We start from the raw sequence: 22,220 nt of genomic DNA, 5'->3' as shown, positions 1-22,220 counted from the left end.
AACTAAAATATATGTAATGTGAACCAATTTATGATGGAAATTTTTTTTACTGCACTACTGGAAGTCATAGAGGAAAGGCTGTAGAGGGTGAGAGAATGAGCAGGGCAGCAGATAAAATTCAATAATTTTTGTGTTTATTGATGAATGTAGTTACTGGTAAATTAAAAAAAATATATATATATCATTTATCAAATAAGCATAATGACCTTTAAAATTTCATTAAAAAAAAATATTGTCATTCTACTGTGTTCAGATAGACAGTGGACAGAGCAACAATAGAGTACTATCACTATTGTTGCTCTATCATTCTAGTTTTTTTTTTTTAATTGGATTAAAAAAAATTTTTTTTAACCTTTGACTTTTGGATTTCAAAATACAGAGTACCATACTGGTAAATGCTGTGAGTGAAAAAGCAGAGGAATCAGTATTTGTAGTGTTCTTATGCCAAGAGAGATTAGAAATCAGTAATCCCTAATAGAGATATGTGCTGTTGTCTAGAAATGGGTGTCATTAAAAAAGATAATAGAAGTAGTAGACTCCTTTTTGCTAAAAATAAGACACGGCTAAATTTTGGAAGGATTGCAGTTAAAGTTTCCTTTGGTGTATCGGCGAATTACCTCTGGAGATTGGCATTTAATTCCTTAAATGTTGGAGTGGAAAAAAGAACTGATCCTTGGGGAACTGAACTTATTTTATTTTAAATTCAGGGAGGAGTCAAACAAGGTTCTCTGCTTAACATTTAATTTATTAACATTTATTATAGAAATGATTCTGTCAGTTTAAAGGTATATTCCTGCCTAAAATTTTGGAATCGTGTTTCATTTTTCTTAATTTTCAAAGTTTTATTAAAATAAGACCAACTTGTTTACCTATTTTTATTAAATCATTTTATGTTATATATTAAAATAATAAAACCGAAATAATATTTGAGAAATTTCTAGAATATTCCAGAAAGGTGTAGAAGATTACTGAACACAGTAGAACATTTTAGATTATTCATGAATATTCTAGAAAGCAGGAGTATTGTTTCAATATTATAGAAGATTGATTGTGATTCTGGAATTTTTTTGCAATAATATAAATTCAGGAGTAAGAGCTGTAACTTATAAAATTGAACACTTGTCATTTATATAGTGTTTGGTGTAAGTTTAGTGTTTCATGATAAACATGGCAAGAAATAAAGAACCAAGTGTTGGAAAAGAAATGCTCTTATAATTCTGTATAAATAAAGTCATTTCATAAGAAGTATTGGCAAAAAAACTAGGTGTTTCATTTACAGAAGTACAAACTACCCTACGACGATCCAAGGAGACTTGAAGTTTAAAGGACAAACCATGATTGTGGCCAACAGAAGCACAAGATAAGGCCATAAGACTAATTTCTATTGACATTCAACTGCATGTGAAATCAGAGTTCAGTTCAGTAGAAACAGAGGGAAGTCCCATTCTACATCCATTGTAAAACTTTTGTCTTAAACAAGCAGGACTTTCATGGTTGTGTAGTGGTCCAAAAACCCTTATTAAAACCAGAAAATCGAAAGAAATGGTTGGCTTGGACTAAGCACCATCAAACATTGGACAATTGAAGAGTGGAAAAATGTACTGTGGACAGATGAATCCAAATTTGAAAATTTTGGATCCAAACGTAGAGTTTATGTGAGGCTATCAACTGAAGGAAAATTTACCGTGGACAGATGAATCCAAATTTGAAAATTTTGGATCCAAGCTTAGTTTGTGTGAGATGATCAACTTATATAAAAATGATGCCACATTGCTTAGTGCCTACATTCAAGTACAGTGGTTGTTCCATCATGATCTGGGGTTTGCTGTTGTTTTTTTCTGGATGGGTAACTTCATCAGAAGTGAAGGAATTTTAAGAAAAGAAGGTTATATAAACATTCTTGAACATAATGCAATAGCCTCTGGACTTCAACTTTGTGGAAGAAATTTTATATTACAAGACAATGACCCAAAGCACAGTTTGAAGCTGTGCAGGGACTTTATAGCAACTGAACAACAGGAAGGACTATTGCAGATTGTGATGTGACCACCTCAATCGCCTGGCTTTAGATTGTGCCTTTAGAAACCTAATCAAGCTTTTATGAGATCATCTAGACAGCTGAGTCTGTGAAAGCTGCTCATCTTCACAAAATCTATGGGAAACCCTTGTAGATCACTTGGAATAACGTCAGCCAACACACTATTATAAAATTAATCACCAGAATGCCACATCTGTGTATGGCAGTGATAAAATCTCATGAAGGATATTTTGATGAAAAATCAGTATACTTGTGCGTCTAAACTTTTTTGCTCTGAATTTTTCAGTGTTTAATAAAAAATCTTAAAATACTTTATAGTGTGTTGTTTTTTATATTAAACCTTACATTGTCATAGCTAATTTAAAAAAAATAAATAAAATAATGAAAATGATTGTTATGCTCTACAATTCCAAACTTTTAGGCAGGAGTTATAAAGATGAGATCCTAAGACCAGTACTCTATTCACATGCCACACCAGTTGCAGAAAGTTTAATTTTCATGGATGATAATGCTTTACTTCACAGAACAGGGTACATGGAGTGATTTTGTGAAGTAAGACATTATCATTCATGAAAATTAAACTCAGTCACCCCCCCCACCCCATCTCTTGGTTTAATTGATAGCTTCACTGGCATAGTCAATTTTTTCAGTTGGTACAGCCCACACAGACACACTAGGGATTTACACTCTTTATATCCACCCATTTATTCATTATTAAACTCCTTAAATTTTCATAAGCTCCACTTGTTGCCATTTCATTTTTCTTTATTAAACGGAAAATTGGCTTAATGTATTTAAATATCGAGCTTATCAGATCTATCACTTCAGTTATTGATTGAAATTGATTGAAATGTATGCGTGCATACGTTTCAGTCCACTCACATGTTTTTATACAAAATGTGAGTTGCATTTGTGCGCATATTGTCATTTTTATATTGTTTAAATTTTATCTCCAATGAATTTCTTCTCATTCATTTATAATTGAATTTGTAACTTGCCATTTTCAGTGAATCAGAGCCAACTGTGACAAATTTAGAAGATCAGTCAAAAAAAGTAAGTATTAGCAATTTTAAGAATCTTGGTTATTGTTACTTTAATTAAGATTACAATTTGTTATTGAAATACCATATTCTGGCATATATGTTTACTTCTGTTTTAACATTTGTGCCTAATCATATATTTGCCATATTAGTCTGTCTCCTTTATTCTCAGTCTCAACCTTTTTACTAGAGTACATCTCACATAGAGATGTACTCTAGTAAAATCTGCATTAACAAATTTCCTCTCCTCATTGCATATATGCATAAAATGACACTCAAGTGGTGTGCCATAATGCATATAAGTAATCATTCTTGGGCAGTCACCCAGTGAGTGGCATAAATGTAAATACATGAAGTTAACTACTACTCAGTATTGACACACTGAATTTATTTACCGTAATTCTTGACATTTGTTTATAGACTTGACACACAGTTCTATTTGTTTTTTTGCTTGTGCTGATGTTAGTTTAAGCACATGAATAAACTTTTTATAAAATTAAAATTTTTTTTGATTGATAGTTTAGCAACAAAAGTAAGTGTTTACTTTTTTTGCAGTGAATTCCAAACTTTCAATTTTCAACCACTATGTATGGAATTTTGGAATGCCAGGAAATGTCAACGTTGATATATTTTTTTTTTTTTTTTTTTTTTTTTCAGCATTCCGAAAATTATGGCACATTGAATGAGTTCTTTCACATTTAATTGGCAGCAAAAAGTGTTAAGAATCACTGTCTACTTTTTAATCCAATTATTTCTGTTCTTCCTTTTAAAAGTTTACATTGACATTTTAATCTGCACAAACTGTAAGGAAACCAAAAAGAAATCAAAATGGTTTGTAAACGTGCTTCACTGCAGACATGTGTTTATAATAAGAATTGACAATTTCAAATGTTTACATTAAATAAACAGTATTGTTAACTGATGATTAGAGAAAGAATTAAAAATGAAGTTAACATTCACAAGTATTCATACAAGAAAGTTTGTATGGAAAAAAATTTGCCTTGATTTCAGACAATATTTTTGTACAGTGTGTTTCAAAGTATGCAAAATGTTAGGTTCTTAGTACCCTCATGTAAGTGAGAATTCACATAATTTGGGGTTTCCCACCATAGAAAACTGTTTTACTAAGATAAAACTAGACAACTGTGTTATAAACACGTAGGAATATATCTATATATTCCTTTAGCCTTTAGCAGAGGAGATACTCAGGCTAATGGCCACACTTGCACAGGCAACAGAAGCGTACTTGACACTGCTTATTGCCTCAAGCAACCAGTAAAACTAAATGTGTGAAGAGTCCTTGGTTTCATTTCAGCCACATGGAATAGGACTGAGGTATCACTGTCAGGGGGCAAAGTTGAAGACATTGTAGATATCATTTTTTAAGAGCACAGAAGGTGATATTGTACATATTGGCACCAATGAGTAGGAGATCTGAGGGCTTACTCGACAAGTGTACACTGCAATGTCCAGAAAAAATCACCAGTTAAGATTAAATTTGAAAGTTCCTGCAATTCTGACCAGCCATGATAGGAGGGAGTACATAATGAGGGCCTTTATCAGTCAATTTGGCTCCTGAGAAACTGTGCGGGTATCATAGGGTAGAATTTTCTCAGAAGAGAGACTATCTTTGCAGGGATAGGCCACACTTAGGAAGTGGTGCAATAATATTAATGATGCTATCAAGGCAATGTTAGTGGGTTAGAAAACTGCTTGCTTGTGGGGGGGGGATAAACAGACTAATAAGTTAACAACAAACCATAGGTAGAGGTGCAAGTGATTCTTGAGATGCTTCTATTGAAAAGAAGCATCTCAAGAATCACAAGAAGCCTGGAAAGGAAAGTGATTTAAAGGTCTAGTGGGGGAGGGGACTCTTGTGGAACATGCAAATACATGGGCTGTGTTAGAGTAACTAAGAATAGGTGCATGCATAAACAGACTAATAAGTTAACAAATAGGTAGAGGTGCAAGTGATTCTTGAGATGCTTCTGTTGAAACATGCAGCAGCCTGTAAAGGCAAGTGTTAGGGATTTAAAGGTCTAGTGGGGGAGGGGACTCTTGTGAAACATGCAAATACATGGGCTGTGTTAGAGTAACTAAGAATGAGAATAGGTGCATACAGTGCTTTCTTTGTAAAAAAAAAAAAATAGGTGCCGGTACTCATTTTTTGCTATCAGGAAAAATTGAAAATTAAAAGGATATGAAAAGTACTCTTCACATTTTTTTTTCCCCCTGATATTGTTACTTTAGTAGTAATGTTTTTGGAATAAGAACAACAAACTTAGTATATTAACACAGTTTATTAAGCATAAATTTATTATTCAAGTATATAAAAAAATAAGTAAATAAATCGGTCAACTACTCAGTGTCGGGCACTCAGGATGAAGGGTCTGTAGTCACGAATGGTCGTTAGTTTAGTATCTCAAATATATTTCAGTTACCATAAAGCTCTCTTTATGGTAACTGAAAAAAAGTTTATAGCCCAGGCTTGGCCTAAAACTGAGGAACTAATGAAAACGTCTATTTCTTACTTTTTATGTCTGTAAATTGTGTGTTCTCAGGTCGATTTGCCTGTTTTTCTGGACAAAAAACCCCAGTTTCTGGGGGAGAAAATCTTGCTATCTGTGCCTGAGACCGACTAACTCAGCCACAGGGTGAAAAAAACCCATTAAAGTTCCTTGCGTCATTGACGGGATTCAAACCCAGGAAAAGGACTGGGTTTGAAAACTTTTTTTCAGTTAAAAAAGTTACCGAGGTGGTACTATAAACTTTTTTTCAGTTAATAAAGCTCTCTATTTGAGATACTAAACTAATGACCATTTGTGACTTCGGACCCTTCATCCAGCACTCAGTAGTTGACTGATTTATTTACTTATTTTTTTATATATACTTGAATGATAAATTTATGCTTAATAAACTGTGTTGATATACTAAATTTGTTGTTCTTATTCCAAAAACATTACTACTAAAGTGGGGAGGATGGTGATGATACTACTGTGCTACCCACGCAGACAATGCATAGCAAATGTGATTTTCAAATGTTTAGCTACGTTAGTGACAAAAATGGAGGGGGAACACAAATTACATTTTCCTGTCTGGTGCCGCCATTTTTAATTTAAAAAATATTTTAAAATTATATTTTGAACCTACTTGCTGAGCTCTTTCCAATGGTTTATAATAAGCTATAGGTTGTTGACAGCATTTTTCCCCCTCTATATTTTACTATCCCCCCATTTCTCAGACAAATTTTTGTCAACAATGATCAATATGGCATTACATTGGCCCACATGATGTACAAATCCATGCAAAATTTCAAGTCAATAGGTTGAGTGGTTCCAGAGATACAATGCTGTGACAGACGGATGGACAGACAGACAGATAACCGAGTGACATTATAAGGGTCTTTTGTTAGACTGTGGACCCTAAAAACAATAAATAATATAAGGAAAAACAATTTCATAATAAAGTTTTTGTAGAATATTCCAAATTTTTATTAAGTTCTTATCTCGCACCCTATGCCGACATCTTTTCTTCCTCTTTGTCTTTTGCTGAATGATGTTTCCGAAGCAGCCACGAATTGACATATTTTGTTGGATCGAAGCAGGTCAGCAGTGGGCCTACAATTTTAAGAAACAGTAGTGAAGAAACTGTTTTCATCATCAACGAAGCTCTGGCTGGACTGGTGATCTGATTAATTTGTGAAAATTCACATTCACTTGATGAAATTGGTATCGTCCTCAGAGCGTTCATCAAATGCTTCAATTCTTCCAAAACCATCTTTTCAATTAGGTATTCCCGAAATCCACGAATTGTATCTCTTTCATTTTACTAAAGTCTAATTGACAGTTTTCTAACTTAATTCTCACCAAACGCCAATACATTATTTTTCTTGTTTTCCTTCTCTCGTCATCGGTATTGTCACTAATTTTTAAATTCGAATTTTTTTTTTTTTTTTTTTTTTTTGAAACCATCCAAAATGTCAGTGTTATTCAGATATTCAGGTACTTTGACTATGTAAACAGAGATAGGGAAAATTTATGGAAATATGTGGATGCGAAACAACAGATGATTATTTGTCGAGGTAAAAGAAAATCCCTTGCTCCTAATTCTCGAATGGGACGCTTACAGTTGAATCACAGCGGTGTCCAACCTACAGCCTGCCCGGAAAGTGAATTAAAACGACATTTTAAATTTTGTTAATTATAAAAAAAAATTACTCATTAAATGTTTTGTTCAGTAAATGTAATCGTGTATTGTATTTAATAAAATTTTCGAATATTTTCAATTTTACTTTTACATGAAACAGGATATGGAAAATGTAACAGACTAAAGAAACCTAACTTTGAATTTTTTTGAATATGGCCCTGTTTGGAAAACTTCGGACACCACTGCAATAGAAGGTGGACCAGACAGAGCCCATTGGGAATACACTTTGATCTGCTCACTCTTGACCAGCTTGACTTCTCCGTATGTGGGACAGGTGGTCGGATAGGTTTTACCAGGTACCACTAAGTTGTAGAATGGTAATCCCTTTAGCTCTCTTAATTTGCACAGCAGCACTAATTGCCTGAAGGCCAGAAATGCGAACAGTGCATACCGAGTTAATTCTCTCCTAATCAGTTCGCTGTATGTAAATTTTCTTCCTCAACAGAAAGTATTTTAAATGTAACTTCTAAGGGCAATTAAAAATAATTCGCGATAAAAGGACTTAGCATTAGAAAAGGCACGTGATACAAGAAAGCAAGCTTATATAGCATCAGCCAAAAAAAAACAAAAAACACCCTTATTTTATTCATCCACTCACTCCAAATGTTTGTCAAGTTCTGCCTTGAATCTATTTAAGCTATCAACTTCTACAATGACAGATAGAAGTTTGTTCCAACAATCAACCACCCGCTGGCTAATGGCAAACTTCCGTACATCTGTCGCCTAGTGGTCAGGCAAGCGGGTGTATAAGTATACGTGCCTTGAGTGACTTGGGTTCAAGCCCGTGACTGCTGAATACGGTGCTGTTCCTTGTATTCTGTCTATCCTAGCATTAGCATTAGTAAAGGCATTTGATGCAAGAAAGCAAGCTTATGCAGCATCAGCCAAAAAAAAAAATAAATAAAAGAAATATTTATTTCTTTTATTTATTCGTTCAAAATACCTGTCCAGCTGGGCCTTAAACTTATTTAGGCTATCAACTTCCACGACAAGGGATGGAAGTCTGTTCCACCAACCAACCGTCCGCAGGCTAAAGGCAAATTTCCGCACGTCTATCCTACATCTGTCTTTCCTCAATTTGAGTTTATGCCCTCACAGGTGATTATTCTGAGCAAGAGGAAGAATCCCATCAGCATTGAGCATGCTCAAACCATTCAAGGCTTTATACACCTCTGTCAGATCACCTCACTGGTGCCTAGTCTCCAGACACTGTAATTTGCAAAACTTAAGCCTTTCTTCGTAAGAGCACCCCTTTGTTCCATTCACTAAACTTGTTGCCCTTTTCTGTACTCGTTCCAGCAGCTCTATATCCTTCTTGAAATGAGGCCTCCAGGCCTGTATACAGCACTCTAGGTGTGGCCTGACCATTGCCTTATACAAGGGAATAATCACCTCCTTATCCCTGTAGAAAAATTCCTATATATCATTGACAATACACCATGAGTTACTCTTGCAGCCTGTCTGAATTGCTCAGAGAACTTCATATCTGCCTGCACAACCACCCCCAGGACCCTTTCATTCTCTACCAGTGTCAGTGTAGTACCACAGAGTTGATACGTTGCTCTGGGGTTGCTGTTTCCCATATGTAGTACTTTATATTTGTGAATATTAAACTTCATTTGCCACCTCTAAGCCCATCTGCTCAACCTTTCCAGATCCTGTTGCTGCAGCATAGAGTTAGTAGTGTCCTTGACAACCCTGCCTACCTTTGTATCGTCTGCAAACTTGGACATTAAGCTTAATATACCATCATCAATATCATTTCTAAATACAGAAAACAATAATGGACCTAATACTGAACCCTGAGGGACTCCACTAATAACATTAGTCCACGATGAGCAGTGCCCATTGATTACCACTCTCTGTCTTCTCCCCCTCGACCACCCCTTTATCCGTAGCAGCAATTTGCCTCCAATGCCAAACTGCTCCAGTTTGTGCAGCAGTCTTCCATGTGCAACAGTATCAAAAGTCTGTCTAAGATCCAAGTATATAATATCAAAGTTATTCCCTGCATCCAGTTCTTTTGTGACTGCATCATAGTATCCAATCAATTTGGTCAGGCAAGACTTCCCCTTAACAAAACCTGTATAACTGAAGTCTTGTCTAGATGATCCTGCAGTGCTTCTTTAACCAGTGCCTCCATTAATTTTTCTGGAACAGAAGTTAAACTCACAGGTCTATAAATACTTGTGTCAGCCTTTGATCCTCCTTTGTGAATTGGGGTCACATTTTCACATCTCCAGTCTGTGGGTACCTCCCCTGAGTCCAAGGAAGCTCTCATAATTATGGCTAAGGGTTTGCTTACTTCCTTTGCTGCCTCCTTTAATATAACTGGATAGATCCCATTCACCCCAGGTGCCTTTCTTGTATTTATCTTCAACAATTTCTCCTCCACTTTACCCTCAGTTATTACAAGATTCTCTAGCTTACTGCAGAGTTGAATACACCTCTGGCATTCCCCTCGCTGAATAACTCCTCATGTGCAAATGTTGATGCAAAATATTCATTTAGTTTTTTAGCTACCTGAGCAGGATCATCAACAGTTGACCCATCAATATCAAGTGGACCAATCTGATTCATCCCCTTCCTTCTAGAGTTTACATAAGTAAAGAACTCTTTGCTGTTTTTCTTTGCATCCCTTGCCAAAGATTTCTTGTAATCTGCCTTCGCCTGCCTAACCTCCTTTGTAACTTGGTTACAGATCAACTTGTATCTATCATAGGCTTCTGTGTCACGTGTTAATTTGTATATATATCCCATGCATTTTTCTTCTCTGCCATATGTCTCATTAGTTCATCTAACATCCATTTTGGCCTAAACCTTGAACAATATTTCTTAGTTGGTATGTAAAGCCTAGTAGCTTCCAAGATAAGTTCTTTGAATGCTTCCCATTTTGAATTTGCTTTTGGTAACATCATCAGTTGGTCCCACTGTACAGAATTTAAATACTGTCTCAGTCCATCGTAGTCGCCTTTACGAAAGCAATAACCCTTCCCTTTACCCCTAATGGTAGTTACCTCTTTGAGTAAATCCCACTTTAGCACACTGTGATTACTGCCACCTAGTGGTTCATTTATCTGCAGATTCTTAATGAATGAAGAATCACCACTGATAATCAAATGAAGAGTATTACTCCCTCTAGTTGCCTACTGAACATGCTGATGTAGAAAACAATCATCCAATAAATCCACAAAAGCCTTGCTAGTGTGTGAGTGATCAGCCCCCGAAATTCCAGTCAATATCTGGGAAATTAAAATCCCCCATTATAAGACTCTCTGATTTACTGGCCCACTGTATTTCCCTGTACAGTTTGTTAATATAGTCATCAGAGTCATTAGGCCTAGAGCACACTCCTACTCTCAATTCTGATCTCCCAATGCTTATGTCACACCAAACTGACTCGACACTGCACTGTCCAGTGATCTTGTTAACTCCTCTGACCATTTGTTCGTCCCTGAGTATAAACAGAAAATTTATTTATTTATTTATCTTTCCTACAACCGGCTTTCCTCAATTTGAATTTATACTCTCTCAGGCGATTATTCTGAGCAAGAGGAACAATCCCTTCCGCATTGAGCATGCTCAAACCATTCAAATCTTTATACACCTCTATCAGATCAACTCACAGGTGCCTAGTCTCCAGACACTGTAATTTGCAAAACTTAAGCCTTTCTTCGTAAGAGCAACTCTTTGTTCCATTCACTAATCTTGTTGCCCTTCTCTGTACTCGTTCCAACAGCTCTACATCCTTCTTAAAATAGGCCTCCAGACCTGTATACAGTACTCAAGGTGTGACCTGACCATTGCCTTATACAGGGGATAATCACCTCCTTATCCCTGCTAGAAAAATTCCTGTATATCATTGACAAGACACCATGAGCTACTCTTGCAGACCGTCTGCACTGCTCAGAAAACTTCATATCTGCCTGCACAATTACCCCTAAGTCCTTTTCATTCTCTACCACCGTCAGTGTGGTACCACAGAGTTGATATGTTACCCTGGGATTACTGCCTCCCATATGTAATACTTTGCATTTGTCAACGTTAAACTTCATTTTCCACCTCTCTTCCCATCTGCTCAACTTTTCTATATCCTGTTGCAGCAGTGTACTGTCATTAATCAATAACCACCCTGCCTCTGCAATCATTAACCCTGATTACCTTCATCTATATCAACCCTGCCTCTGCAAACATTAACCCTGATATACCTTCATCTATATCATTTATAAATACAGAAAACAACAATGGACCCAACACTGAACGCTGAGGGACCCCACTAATAACATTAGTCCACGAAGAGCCGTGTCCATTGATTACCATTCTCTGTCTTCTCTCACTCATCCATCCCTTTATCCATAGCAGCAATTTGCCTCCAATGCCACACTGCTCCAATTTGTGCAGCAGTCTTCCATGTGCAACAGTATCAAAGGCTTTTCTAAGATCCAAATATATGATATCAAAGTTATTCTTTGCATCCAGTTCCTTTGTGACTACGTCGTAGTATCCAATGAAATTAGTCAGACAAGACTTCCCCTTAACAAACCCATGCTGTGTCCGAGCTATAACTGCGGTCTTGTTTTGATGATCCTGCAATGTTTCTTTAACCAGTGTCTCCATTAATGTCCCTGGAACAGAAGTTAAACTGACAGGTCTGTAATTACCTGTGTCTCCCTTTGATCCTCCTTTGTTGTTGTTATTTGGTTTTTCGGAGCATTAGCAACTAAGGCCATATTGCTCCGGGGATATACGGTGGTCATACCCTGACCTTTTTCGTGTCCTCTGTATTTGGTGGTCATGGGCTCAAACCCCGGTCTAATCAAGATGCTATGCACTGCTGCTCCTGCCCACCTGGCTACGGAGGCGCCACTTCTTCCTTTGTGGATTGGGTTCACATTTGCACATATCCAGTCCATCGGTACCTCGCCTGAGTGCAGGGACGCTCTCATAATTATGGCTAAGGGTTTGCTTACTTCCTTTGCCACCTCCTTTAATATAACTGGATAGATTCCATCCACCGTAGGTGCCTTTCTTGTGTTTATCTTCAACAATTTCTCCTTCAATTTACTCTCAGTTATTACAAGATTATCTAGCTTACTGCCAGAGTTGAAAACACCTCTGGCATTCCCCTCCCTGAATAACTCCTCATGTGTGAATGTCGATGCAAAATATTCATTTAGTTTGTTAGCTACCTGAACAGGATCATCAACAGTTGACCCATCGATATCAAGTAGACCAATCTGATTCATCCCCTTCCTTCTAGAGTTTACATAAGTAAAGAACTCTTTGCTGTTTTTCTTTGCATCCTTTGCCAAAGATTTCTAGTAATCTGCCTAACTTCCTTTGTAACTTGGTTACAGACAAGTTTATATCTATCATAGGCTTCTGTGTCACCTGTTAATTTATATGTATCCCATGCATTTTTCTTCTCTGTCACATGTCTAATTAGTTCATCTGACATCCATTTAGCCCTAAATGTTGAACAATATTTCTTTGTTGATATGAAAAGCCTAGTAGCTTCCAAGATTAATTCTTTGAATGCTTCCCATTTTGAATTTGCTGTTGGTAACATCATCAGCTGGTTCCACCGTATAGAATTTAAATACTGTCTCAGACCACCATAGTCACCTTTATGAAAGCTATAACCCTTCCCTTTACCCTTGATGGTAGTTACCTCTTTGAGTAAATCCCACTTCAGCACACTGTGATTACTGCCACCTAGTGGTTCCTTTATCTGCAGATTCTTAATGCATGAAGAATCACTACCGATAATCAGATCAAGAGTATTACTCCCTCTAGTTGCCTCCCAAACATGCTGCTGTAGAAAACAGTCATCCAATAAATCCACAAAATCCTTTGCTAGTGTGTGAGTGTCCAACTCACAAATTCCAGTCAATATCAGTGAAATTAAAATCCCTCATTATAAGACACTTTAATTTACTGGCCTACTCTATTTCTCTGCACAATTGCTCATTATACTTATCAGATTCATTAGGCCTGTAACACACATACCTACTCATTTTTCCTTTCCCAGTACTTATGTCACACCAAACAGACCCAACATTGCATTGTCCACCCACATCAGTTGGATCCACTTCCTTTGATTTTGTGTTTCTTAACTAACACCATAACCCATCCTTCCTGTCCTGTCTATTCTTTCTGTACACATTGTACTTCCCCAAATTCCAGTTCTACACTGCTTATGTCTGTGTGACACCATGTCTGATATCCCAACAATATCTGCCTTTGATGTCTTGACTAGCACTTCAAGCTCATCGAATTTATTAACTATACTCCTAGCCTTGATGTACATGCAAGTATACATGCACCTGTTTCTAGTCTTAGTTACCATAACACAGCCCATGTATTTACTTGTTCCACTGTGACTCCCAGCAGTCCTGGAAATTCCCATTGTCTTCCTTTCCAGGCTGCTGCTCAATTGCATTTCAATAGAAGTAGTGCAAGAATCACTTTTACTTCTTCCAGCGGCTATTATTAATCTATTAGTCCATGTATATCCCCAAACTAGCAGTTTTCCAACCCGTCTAACTCTACCTTGATAGTATCCCATCCCTGTAGAAGCAGTCTCTTCTGTTAACAAGCACAGACCAGGCTGAGAAAAATTCTACCCCTTGAGCCTTGCACAATTTCTCCAGGGCTGAATCGATCGACAAGGCTCTCATCATATACTCCTTCCTATCGTGTCTGGGCAGAATTGCAGACACTTTGAAATTCAACCCTAACTCACGGCTTTTTTTCAGCATTGTCTTCTACTTGTTAAGTAATTCTGCCGGTCTCCTACTCTTAATATCATTAGTGCCAACTTGTAGAACAATATCCTAGTGGTTAGGCGCACGGGTGCATAAGTACACGTGCCTTGAGTGACCGGGGTTCAAGCCCGTGACCACTGAACACGGTGCTGTTTCTTGTATTCTGTCTATCTTGTGAACTCCTCTGACCGTTTGGTCGTCCCGGAGTATAAACAGAAAATTTATTATTTAATATCACCTTTTGTGCCCTTAAAAGATGAGATATACCTCATCAACCTTTGCCCCTGCCAGACATACTCTGGTCCTGTTCTACCTATCCGTCTTGCACAGTATATTCCGTGTTTCCCTGAAAATAGTCACTTACAACAACAGCTAGTTCCTGTGGGACTAGCACGTTCTGCCTTGGGTATTGCCGCTGTTTTGCCTGAAGTTGAAGTGCCATTGATGTGGGCAGCTGAGAGCTTGATGGGCCCCTCAATTTAAATCCTTCAAGGGCATCCACCCTGTCCTTCAAGCTCTCATATAAGCCCATAACAATGCCGCGTTGGCGAATGATTTCCTCGCACTCCTTACATTGCGCACACAAAGACATTCCCCTTGACAATATCATGTCCCGTTCCTGATTGCTCCACAAACATCAAACAAGCAGTGCATTTCAATAGACTGTGATTCAGAGGACAACCGCCCCCCTCAGTTCGCCTCTGAGCCACAGCACTTCCACTTGTTTGAGCCTTTTGCTTTGCTGCTCTGGTCTGAGTCATGATTTTTATTCAAGTTCAATAAAATTCCAATACAAAATATAACCGTAAACCTATATCCCAATGCAGTTATAACACTATATATGTGTATTTCGGTATTGAATATTATCTCCGTGTTACATTATATGACTTTATCTCCTGTCCACTTATATGTATTAATTTATGATGTTACGTTTGTAATAACTAGGTCGCTATATTTATTTAGTTAAAAAAGTACAATTCAATTGACAATGAAATTTAATAAGATTAATAAATTTTACTGATTAATTGATACTACTATACTCGCTATCTAGTTTTCTGTTAAACCTTAAGGTATCTAGTTTTCCGTTAAACGTTAAGCTATCTAGTTTTCTGTTAAACCTTACGCTAGCACGTGTTGTATCGTATAACAATGACGACAAGTTACGAACGGTTAATCTACAGACACAAGGTGTTATTTACTTTCCAAATCACGCTATCTAAATTCAAAATAAACCACAGAGCTTGACTGGGTCTGTAAGCTACTTATAGAAAATAATTTTAATCTAACAATTAAGTCAATAAAGTGGCTATGTAAAATTAAAAACTCTACAATTCGCCGTAGACGTGGTAAAGAATACCATCCAGACTGTATGGTGTTTACAGTGAAATTCCCTACCAAACTGCAAAACCTGTCCACACGTGGATTCGATACCCTTACCGATACTAAGTAATAACCTGCAAAATCTCTATCTAAATTCAATTAAAAGTAAATTATTGTTACTAGGAATATTAAGCAACTCAAAAAATAAATTAATATGGCAATTTAAGTCAATAAAAAAAGCAAAAACTTCTGTTTTTGCTGGAGCCATAAAAACTTCGCCTGTTCACATGTACTCTCGCACCCCAAAAAATTAAACAGAGATTCAACTAAGTAATTTAGAATTATAAAAATGGTTATACAGTTTTATATAGAAAATATCTTAACAATAGACAGTGAAAAATGCAAATTTATTTAAATAATTTTAAGCTTATCTGAGTAGTATGTAAACATGTGAAAAAAAATTTACGGAATATTACAAATTTTGAAGTGCACTGCATCCAAATGTCACACGTCACTGTTAATAAAGGTGCCGGTATGTCGTACCGTTGCGTACCGTCCCAAAAAAAAAAAAAGCACTGGGTGCATGTATACTTCCATGTATACCAATGCTAGAAGTATAGTAAATAAATTTGATGAATTTGTACATCGTTGGGATACAAGAGATGTGGTGTCACACAGATATTAGGAATGCAGAATTGGATTTGGGGACTACAATGTGTACAGAAAGGATAGACAGGATGGGAAGGGAGGAGGGGTTATGCTGTTAATTAAGAAAAACATAAAATCTAAGGAAGTGCATCCAGTTGACATAGATGGACACTGCAATGTTGAATCAGTTTTGTGTTAACATAAGCACTGGGAAAACAAAAATAAGAGGAGTGTGTTATAGGCCTAATAACTCTAATGAGTATAATGAACAATTGTAGAGAGAAATAGTGGGCCAGTAAATCAGAATGTCTTATGGGGGATTTTAACTTCCCAGATATTGACTGGAAATTGTAGGTTGGTCGCTCGCACACTAGCAAGACTTTTGTGGATTTATAGGATGATTGTTACCTGTAGTAGCATGTTAGAGAGGCAACCAGACAGGGTAATACTCTTGATTTGGTTATCAGCAGTGATTATTCGTGTATTAAGAATTTGCAGATAAAGGCACCACTAGGTGGCAGTGATCACAGTGTACTGATGTGGGATTTACATAAAGATAAAGTTACCATCAGGGGTTAAAGGGAAGGGCTTTTGCTTCTGTAAAGGTGACTACAGTGGTCTCAGACAGTTTTTAAATTCTGTACAGTGAACCAACTGATGATGTTACCAACAGCAAATTCAAAATGGGAAGTGGAAAGCATTCAAGGAATTAATCGTCGAAGCTACTAACCTTTCATACCGATTAAGAATATTGTTCAGGGTTTAGGCCTAAATGATTGTCAAATGTACTAATGAGACTCGTGGCAGAGAAGAAAAATGCATGGGATGCATATAAATTATCAGGCAACAGAGAAGCCTATGTCATATATAAGCTAGTCTGTAATCAAGTCACAAAGGAGATTAGACAAGCAAATGCAGATTATGAGAAATCTTTTGCAAAGGATGCTAAGAAAAACAGCAAGGTCTTCTTTACTCCAAAAAACTTTACTTCTTTACTTCTATAAACTCCAAAAAGGAAGGGAATGAATCAGATTGGTCCACTTGATATCAATATACTTGGATTTCTGGTTCGATTGTTAATGATCCTGCTTAGATAGCTAACAACTGAATGAGTATTTTGCATCTACATTCACACATGAGGAATTATTGAGGGAGGTAAATGCCAGAAGTTTATCCAACTGTATCAGGATGATTAATGATTTTGTAATAACTGAGAGCAAAGTGGAGGAGAAATTGTTGAAGTTAAACATAGGAAAGGCACCTGAGGTGGATGGGATCTATCCAGTTATATTAAAGGAGGTGGCAAATGAACTAAGCATTAAGAATTAGCCATAATTATGAGAGCATCTTTGGACTCGGGGGGAAAGTCCCCATAGACTGGAGATGGGCAAACAATCCCAATTCACAAAGGGGGATCAAAGGGTGACACGAGTAATTACAGACCAGTTAGTTTAACTTTTGTCCCAGGTAAAATAATGGAGTCACTAGTTAAAGTTGCATTGCAGGACAAGACTGCAGCAATAATTCAGACACAGCATGGGTTTGTTAAGGGAAAGTCTTCTGTGACAAATTTTATTGGATACTATGATGTGGTTACAAAGGAACTGGATGCAAAAAATAATTTTGATAACATATTCTTTGGATTTCTGGAAAGATTTTGACACTGTTGTGCATGGAAGACTACTGCACAAATTGGAGCAGAATTGTATTAAGGGTAAGTTGCTACAATGGATAAAAGAGTGGTTGAATGGGAGAAGATAGAGTGGTAATCATGGAAGCTGCTCTTTGTAGACTAATGTGTTTAGTGCAGTACCACAGGGTTCGGTGTTGGACCCACTGTTGTTTTGTTTGTTTATCAATGATATTGATAAAGGTATATCGGGCTTAGTGTCGAAGTTTGCAGATGATACAAAGTTTGGCGAGATTGCTTCTACAGGGATGGGATACACTTAAATAGAAAGGGTGCAAGAATATTTGCTGATGCTGTCGAGGCAGTGTTAGGTCTGTCGGAAAACTGCTAGCTTGGGGGGAGTCTAAGACAAATAGATTAACAGTAGCCACTGGCAGAGGTGAAAGAGATTCTTGCACTGCTTCTATTGGAATGAGCAGAAGCCTGAAAAACAATATGCAAGATATTTCAGAGACTGCTGGAAGTCATTGCGGTACAAGTAAACACATGGCTTGTGTTAGGGTAGCTAAGAATAGAAACAGGTGCATGTATACTTGCGTGTACACCAATACTAGGAGTTTAGTAAATGAATTTGAGGTTTTGCTCAAAACATCAAAGGCAGATATTGTTGGGATATCAGAGACATGGTGTCACACAGATATAAGGAATGCAGAACTGGAATTTGGGGAGTACAACATCTACAGAAAGGATAGACAGGATAGGAAGGGAGGAGGGGTTATGCTATTAGTTAAAAAAAACACATAAAATCCAAGGAAGTGAAGCCAGTCGACATCGATGGACATGGCAGTGTCGAGTCAGTTTGGTGTGACATAAGCATGGGTAAATCAAAATTGAGAGTAGGAGTGTGCTATAGGCCTAATGACTCTGATGAGTATAATAAGATACTGTACAGGGAAATAGAATGGGCCAGTAAATCAGAGAGTCTTATAATGGGGGATTTTAATTTCCCAGATATTGACTGGAATTTGGGGGCTGGTCACTCACACACTAGTAAGGCTTTTGTGGATATATTGGATGATTGTTTTCCACATCAGCATGTTCAGGAGGCAACTAGAGGGAGTAATACTCTTGATTTGATTATCAGTGGTGATTCTTCATTCATTAAGAATCTGCAGATAAATGAACCACTAGGTGGCAGTGATCACAGTGTGCTGAAGTGGGATTTGCTCAAGGAGGTAACTACCATCAGAGGTAAAGGGAAGGGTTTTTTTTTCGTAAAGGCGACTATGATGGGCCGAGACAGTATTTAAATTCTATACAGTGGGACCAACTGATGATGTTACCAACAGCAAATTCAAAATGGGAAGCATTAAAGAACTAATCTTGGAAGCTACCAGGCTTTACATACCAACCAAGAAAGATTGTTCAAGGTTCAGGCCTAAATGGTTGTCAGATGAACTAATGAGACATATGGCAGAGAAGAAAAATGCATGGGATACATACAAATTAATGGGTGATATGGAAGCCTATGATAGATATAAGTTGGTCTGTAACCAAGTCACAAAGGAGATTAGGCAGGCAAAGGCAGATTATGAGAAATCCTTGGCAAAGGATGCAAAGAAAAACAGAAAAGAGTTCTTTACCTATTTAAACTCAAGAAGGAAAGGGATGAATCAGATTGGTCCACTGGATGTTGATGGTTCAACAGTTGAGGATCCTGCTCAGTTGGCTAACAATCTAAAGAAGTATTTTGCATCTACATTCACACATGAGGAGTTATTCAGGAAGGGAAATATCGTAGGTGAAATAAACATTGGCAGTGAGCTAGATGATTTTCTAATAACTGAGAGGAAAGTGGAGGAGAAATTGTTGAGGATAAACATAAAAAAGGCACCCGGGGTGGATGGGATCTATCCAGTTATATTAAAGGAGGCAGCAAAGGAAGTAAGCAAACCCCTAGCCATAACTATGAGAGCTTCTTGGGACTCAGGGGACGTACCCATAGACTGGAGATGCGCAAATGTAACCCCAATTCACAAAGGAGGATCAAAGGCTGACACAAGTAATTATAGACCTGTTAGTTTAACTTCGGTTCCAGGAAAATTAATGGAGGCACTGGTTAAAGAAGCACTGCAGGATCATCTGGACAAGAATTCAGTTATAGCTCAGACACAGCATGGTTTTGTTAAGGGCAGGTCTTGTCTGACCAATTTGATTGGATACTATGATGTAGTCACAAAAGAACTGGATGCAGGGAATAACTCTGATATTATATATTTGGATCTTAGAAAGGCTTTTGATACCGTTGCGCATGGAAGACTGCTGCACAAATTGGAGCAGTGTGGCATTGGAGGCAAATTGCTGCTATGGATAAAGGGATGGTTGAGTGGCAGAAGACAGAGAGTGGTAATCAATGGACACTGCTCAACGTGGACTAATGTTATTAGTGGAGTTCCTCAGGGTTCAGTGTTGGGTCCATTGTTGTTTTCTGTATTTATAAATGATATAGATGATGGTATATCAAGCTTAATGTCCAAGTTTGCAGATGATACAAAGGTTGGCAGGGTTGTTAAGGACACTACTGATGCTATGCTGCTGCAACAGGATCTGGAAAGGTTGAGCAGATGGGCTGAGGGGTGGCAAATGAAGTTTAACATTGACAAATGTAAAGTACTACATATGGGAAGCAGTAACCAAAGTGTAATGTATCAACTGTGTGGTACTACGCTGACAGTGGTAGAGAATGAAAAGAACCAGGGGGTAATTGTGCAGGCAGATATGAAGTTCTCTGAGCAGTGCAGACGAGCTGCAAGAGTAGCTCATGGTGTCTTGTCAATGATATACAGGAATTTTTCTAGCAGGGATAGGGATGTGATTATTCCCTTGTATAAGGCATTGGTCAGGCCACACCTTGAGTACTGTATACAGGTCTGGAAGCCTCATTTCAAGAAGGATGTAGAGCTGCTGGAACGAGTACAGAGAAGGGCAACAAGATTAGTGAATGGAACAAAGGGTTGCTCTTACGAAGAAAGGCTTAAGTTTTGCAAATTACAGAGTCTGGAGACTAGGCATCGGCGAGGTGATCTGATAGAGGTGTATAAGGCTTTGAATGGCTTGAGCATGCTCAATGCCGATGGGATTCTTCCTCTTGCTCAGAAAAATCACCTGAGAGGGCATAAATTCAAATTGAGGAAGGACGGATGTCGGATAGATGTGCGGAAATTTGCCTTTAGCCAGCGGGCAATTGGTTTGTGGAATAGACTTCCATCACTTGTTGTTGAAGTTGATAGCCTAAACAAATTTAAGGCTCAGCTGGACAGGTATTTCGAACGAACGGAGGGGTGAAATGGGAGTAGTGGTTGTGCTTTTTTTTTTTTTTTTTTTTTTTTTTAGCTGATGCTGAATAAGCTTGCTTTCTTGCATCATATGCCTCTACTAATGCTAGTGTAGTACCACAGGGTTTGGTGTTGGACCCACTGTTGTTTTGTATGTTTATCAATGATATTGATAAAGGTATATCGGGCTTAGTGTCGAAGTTTGCTGATGATACAAAGTTTGGCAGGGTTGTTAATGACAGTAATGGCAGTGTGCTACTGCAACAGGATCTAGAAAATTCGGGCAGATGGACCGAGAAGTGGCAACTGAAGTTTAACATTGACAAGTGCATAGTACTGCATATGGGTAGAGGTAACCCCCAGAGGAATGTACTACACTTAGTGTGGTAGAAAATGAAAAAGACCTAGGTGTTATTGTGCAGTCAGATTTGAAGTTTTCTGAACAATGCGGACAGGCTGCCTGAGCAGGTCATGGAGCTTTGTCAATGATATACAGGAATTTTGCTAGCAGAGAAAAGGTGATTATCCCTTTCTATAAGGCAATGGTCAAGCCTTGCCTTGATTACTGTGTACAGGTCTGGAGGCCTCATTTTGGGAAGGATGTAGGTTTGCTTGAGCGTGTACAGAGAAGGGCAAGAAGATGGTGAAGGTAATGAAGGGGGTCCTCTTACCAAGAGAGGTTTAAGTTCTGCAAATTGCAGTGGCTGGAGACTAGGCACCTGCGAGGTGATCTGATTGAGGTGTATAAGGTTTTGAATGGGTTGGCATGGTGAATTCTGATGGGATTCTTCCACTTGCTCAGATTACAAACCTAAGGGTGAATAAATTCAAATAGGAAAGACAGCTGTAAAATAGATGTGCGAAAATTTGCCTTTAGCCAGCGGGTGTTTAATTGCTGGAACAAACTTCCATCTGTCGTGGAAGTTGATAGGTTGATAAGTTGCAAGTTAAATAAATTTTAGGAGGAACAAGGGTGAGGGAAAGCACTTTTGCTTTAGTAAATGTGATTACAGTGGTCTTGTATATTTTTTAAATTCTATATGTAGTGGAACTAAGTGATGATATTTGACCAACAGGAAATGAAAACAGATGATACCAGACCAAGAGGATGGCAAGAAGAGGTGAAGAGAAACATGAAGAGAAGTGGCATTTGCTGGGGGGGGGGGGGAAGAACTGGAGAGAGAGAGAGAGAGAGAGAGAGAGAAGGGGGGAAGCATTGGGGGAAGTAATCACAGC

General features: G+C 37.8%; 1 protein-coding gene across 4 annotated transcripts in view; it reads left to right on the top strand.

The window, feature by feature from the left end:
- LOC150084511 (lens epithelium-derived growth factor-like) overlaps positions 1-22,220 on the top strand; it is a 316,821-nt gene that overhangs the window by 157,733 nt on the left and 136,868 nt on the right. For all 4 annotated transcript variants that reach the window (XM_090375260.1, XM_090375258.1, XM_090375259.1 and 1 more), the window contains exon 9: positions 3,046-3,091. In XM_090375260.1, coding sequence (XP_090231386.1) covers positions 3,046-3,091 — 46 coding nt within the window. The remainder of the gene's footprint in view (positions 1-3,045; positions 3,092-22,220) is intronic.

The sequence above is a fragment of the Mastigoproctus giganteus genome, chromosome 6 (genome assembly GCF_048544385.1).
Source record: "Mastigoproctus giganteus isolate SK-2022 chromosome 6, ASM4854438v1, whole genome shotgun sequence".
In the NCBI taxonomy this organism is placed as follows: Eukaryota; Metazoa; Arthropoda; class Arachnida; order Uropygi; family Thelyphonidae; genus Mastigoproctus; species Mastigoproctus giganteus.
The sequence above is the reverse complement of the archived record's forward strand: the minus strand, read 5'-3'. Positions and strand labels throughout refer to the sequence as shown.